Raw genomic sequence first — 3,498 nt, forward strand, 5'->3', positions numbered from 1 at the left:
GGCCTCGCTGTCTGGGAAGGCAGATGGACAGCAGAGCTCCCTGGGTCACTGTGAGAGGGCCAGCAGTCACTTATGGAACAGCCTCAATATGAGCAGCGGCAACTCCAGCACTGTCCTCAACAATGTAAGAGCTATAAACCTAAGGATAACACATGGTCTGTCTTGGTTGTAAGGTTGGTCTTGCTGCAGGTGTGTCACCTCCCCCTTGTATCTGCATTCCCCATCCATCCTGTGGATCATGGGAGCACAGGGGAAATTTCTTCCCTTTCCTTGCAAAGGGCATTGAGCTGCGAGTACGTCCTCTCCTTGCACATGGTCTCATCTCTCACTCCTCTCACACCAGCAGCTGTCATCCCTTTCTGGTGCTTTGACTAGAATTGAATTTGGCCCAGCATGGATGGAAAGCATCAATCTCTGTCCTCCAGGTCAAGTTGCTGACACCTATAAAGCAGGACCTCACTAAAGTGAGTCTGCTCTCTTTCAGGCAGCACTCACAAGTGCTTCAAGTGCTACTCCTGAGTTTGTGTGGGGCTTGTTTCTCTTCTTTCCAGGATTACCTAAAGTTGAAGCTTCCCTCCATGGTATGTGGGACGTGGTTCTGGTCCCCTCCGTCTCTCCTGGGTGACAGCTGTAGTGCATTGTAGTTGCATTGCATGTTGTGGCAGTGACTGTGCAATGTTTCTGCAGTGCAGTACAGAGGCACTCTCCATTCGGCAGCACAGGCAGAGCCCTCCCAGAGCCGCGAGTAGTGCTAGGGGGCAGCAGCAGACGAGGAAAAGGGGTTTGGGCAGTCGCTGTGGGCTGTGCCAAGACTGCCTCTTTTTTCTCTGCCCGTAGCTCGGCTGTTTTTGCTGTTTCCCTCTAGTTAGCATTGCTGTTTGGGCAGGAAAGCCTTTGCAGAAAGGCTGCGTTTCTGTGGGATCAGTTTGGGCTCGTTAGCATTGATCCTAGTGGACAGTGCTGGCAAGGGCATGTGATGGTGCAGTATCCCTTTGGCACATCCTGTCTTGATCTCTCGGTCAGGAGATGACCCTTGGGCAAAAGGTGAAGTCCTGCTCTCTTTGGTGCTCTGTGGGGGGGTGACACAGTGGGGAGGGCTGGGGAGCAACCTGGATGGGCAGGAGGTGCCATGTCTGCTTTCCCGTGGGCCACGTTAGCAGCCACGTAGCCTGTTACTTGCCCAGTGATACGTGTTACTAAGCGTGTGTGCCGGGGCACCCTGGCTCTTGCAGATGATCCAGCTGCTGGCCTGTGACCTGCTGCTCTCTCTCCGCACCAGCCTGTGGCAGAAGCAGGCGAACAAAGAGACCTACCACGCCTCGGCGCCCGAGCTGACAGGCTTCCAGCGCGACCTCGGCAGCCTGCGCAAGCTGGCCCACAGCTTCAGACCCGCCTATCGCAAGGTGATGGCTCGGCTCCCTTGTCTGTAACAGCTTAGCCCTTCCTGGGAAGCTCAGCCCTCGGAAACGTAGGGTGTGTGTGGGCATGAGCAGTTTGGACACTTGGGGTGTCACCAGCAGCCTCCCTCCTTTCTCTTGGTGGGTGATGAGGGAGGTTCCCATGGGAGTTCAGAGCATGTTGGGAAGTGTCCACTTTAGTTTTTGCATAGAAGACCATCAGCTCATATGTATTGCCAAACAAATACCATGGCATCCCATCCTGCAAGGTGGCTTCAGACGAGGTCTGGCCCTCTAGGGCATTTGGAAGGAGGCTTCCTTGGCTGTGTTGGCTCTGCTGAGTAGCTAGAAGGTCAGATGCCTTCTGCATCTGTAGGGCACAAGGTGCTTCTCTGGGGGGTTCCCCCCTTCTTCTCTTTTTAGTTTACCTAGTTTTAAGTGTCTCTAGAGGAAGCTTAGTCTAATACTTGGACAAGGGAGTTGTCCTGGTATTGTCCAAACTCTGTATTTCTAAGTTTGATGCTGTTATTGAAGCATTGCAGTAGTAGCATGGGATGAGACCCCCTCACCTGGGCCACAGTGCCAGGGTTTCCTCTCCCATTTTTCCACCCTGTTCCCTGCTCTAAATCCTCCCCCTTTCCAGGCCACTCACAGTTAGGTGGCAGATCTTCAGGTTTTTTTCCCCTTCTCACGGTTTCCCTGACCTGCAAATTTGCCAGAGACAGGTGGAAAGATGAGGGAGGAGTGGCGAAGTGGGTCTCTCCTGTTGTCAGGGTGTCAGTGCTCTGCTCTCAAAATGTGGTGGCTGAGGGATGACACGAGCTCAGCCACAGCATTGCCCCTGTGCCAGCCCACCTCTCATCCTCCATCCTACCTTCCCTTCCAGGTCTTCCTCCACGAGGCCACCGTGCGCCTGATGGCAGGTGCCAGCCCCACCCGCACCCACCAGCTGCTGGAGCACAGCTTGAGGCGACGCACACCCCAGAGCACCAAGCAAGGTCAGCCCTGGGCCTGGGCAGTGACCAGTGGGGTTGGGGGGGACAGTGCTCAGGCAAGGTGTAGGGGCAGAGATGCAACCTGCAGTGTCTTCTCCTGTGTCAGGGTAATGAGTTCCCATCAGCCTGTGGCTCAAGGCGATGCTTCTGCCATGCTGTCTACAAGCCTGCTAATGTGAGCTGCCAGCCCTGGGCTGGAGGTGTCGGCAAACAGACTGGAAAACATTTGTCTTTGTGTGGCTACGTGTGCACAGAACTTGGCAGGCTGGGGTTCAGGGTGGTCAGTGCAAAAGCAAAAGCCATGAATCATAAAAGGGAGAGCCAAAAAATGCGGTGCTGCTTATCATATCCCTTGAGGGGAGTAAGGGAATGGGCAAATGTGCATGCCAGTGCTGGGCTGAGCCCTAGGAAGTGAGGTGAAAGGAACTGTCTGTAGAAGACCGGACTGAGAGTCCCTACCTGACTCCAGCTCAGACTGTTCTTCTCTGCTAGCCTAAAGGAGCATCTTGGGGGTCCTCAGGGTGCCCCCCACTCTTGGCTCAGCCAGGAGATGCCAGCTGGAGGTGCCTGTGCTTACTGGTGCCAGTTGAGGGCCTGCATGATGGGGCTTTGTCGTGCAGGTGGTAGCTCTATTGTGAGCTTTCTCTCTCCTGTTTGCACATAGGTGAACTGGACACCTTGCCAGGAAAAAGGGAGCGCGCCACAGCCATCCTGTTGGCCTGTCGCCATCTGCCCCTCTCCTTCCTGTCCTCCCCGGGGCAGCGTGCGGTCCTGCTGGCTGAGGCCGCCCGCACCCTGGAGAAAGTGGGGGACAAGCGTTCCTGCAACGACTGCCAGCAGATGATCGTCAAGCTGAGTGGGGGCACGGCCATCGCCGCCTCCTAACGCTGGTGCGGGGCTGCCTTGTGCAAAGACAGCCTGGGTGACCGTCAGCCTGGACTTCCCTTCTGGATCTTATAAAAAGTGCTACGTTAGGGCTGTGCTGGTGGGATTGTGATGGGGTGGGGGTGTGGGGGGGTGTTTGGTTTTCTTTTGGTTTTTTTCTAAACTTGCCCCGGGTTTAGCTTTATTAGCCTCCTTGCTCGTTCTCAGGCACTGCAGCAGGA

General features: G+C 55.3%; 1 protein-coding gene across 1 annotated transcript in view; it reads left to right on the forward strand.

The window, feature by feature from the left end:
• SREBF2 (sterol regulatory element binding transcription factor 2) overlaps nucleotides 1-3,277 on the forward strand; it is a 19,254-nt gene extending 15,977 nt beyond the window's left edge. The window contains exons 16-19 of the mRNA XM_009080396.1: nucleotides 1-124; nucleotides 1,233-1,403; nucleotides 2,284-2,395; nucleotides 3,057-3,277. The exon at nucleotides 1-124 is cut by the window's left edge and continues 30 nt beyond it. Coding sequence (XP_009078644.1) covers nucleotides 1-124; nucleotides 1,233-1,403; nucleotides 2,284-2,395; nucleotides 3,057-3,277 — 628 coding nt within the window. The remainder of the gene's footprint in view (nucleotides 125-1,232; nucleotides 1,404-2,283; nucleotides 2,396-3,056) is intronic.
• Nucleotides 3,278-3,498: the final 221 nt, after the last annotated feature.

Source organism: Acanthisitta chloris, unplaced genomic scaffold (genome assembly GCF_000695815.1).
Source record: "Acanthisitta chloris isolate BGI_N310 unplaced genomic scaffold, ASM69581v1 scaffold29798, whole genome shotgun sequence".
Taxonomy (NCBI): Eukaryota; Metazoa; Chordata; class Aves; order Passeriformes; family Acanthisittidae; genus Acanthisitta; species Acanthisitta chloris.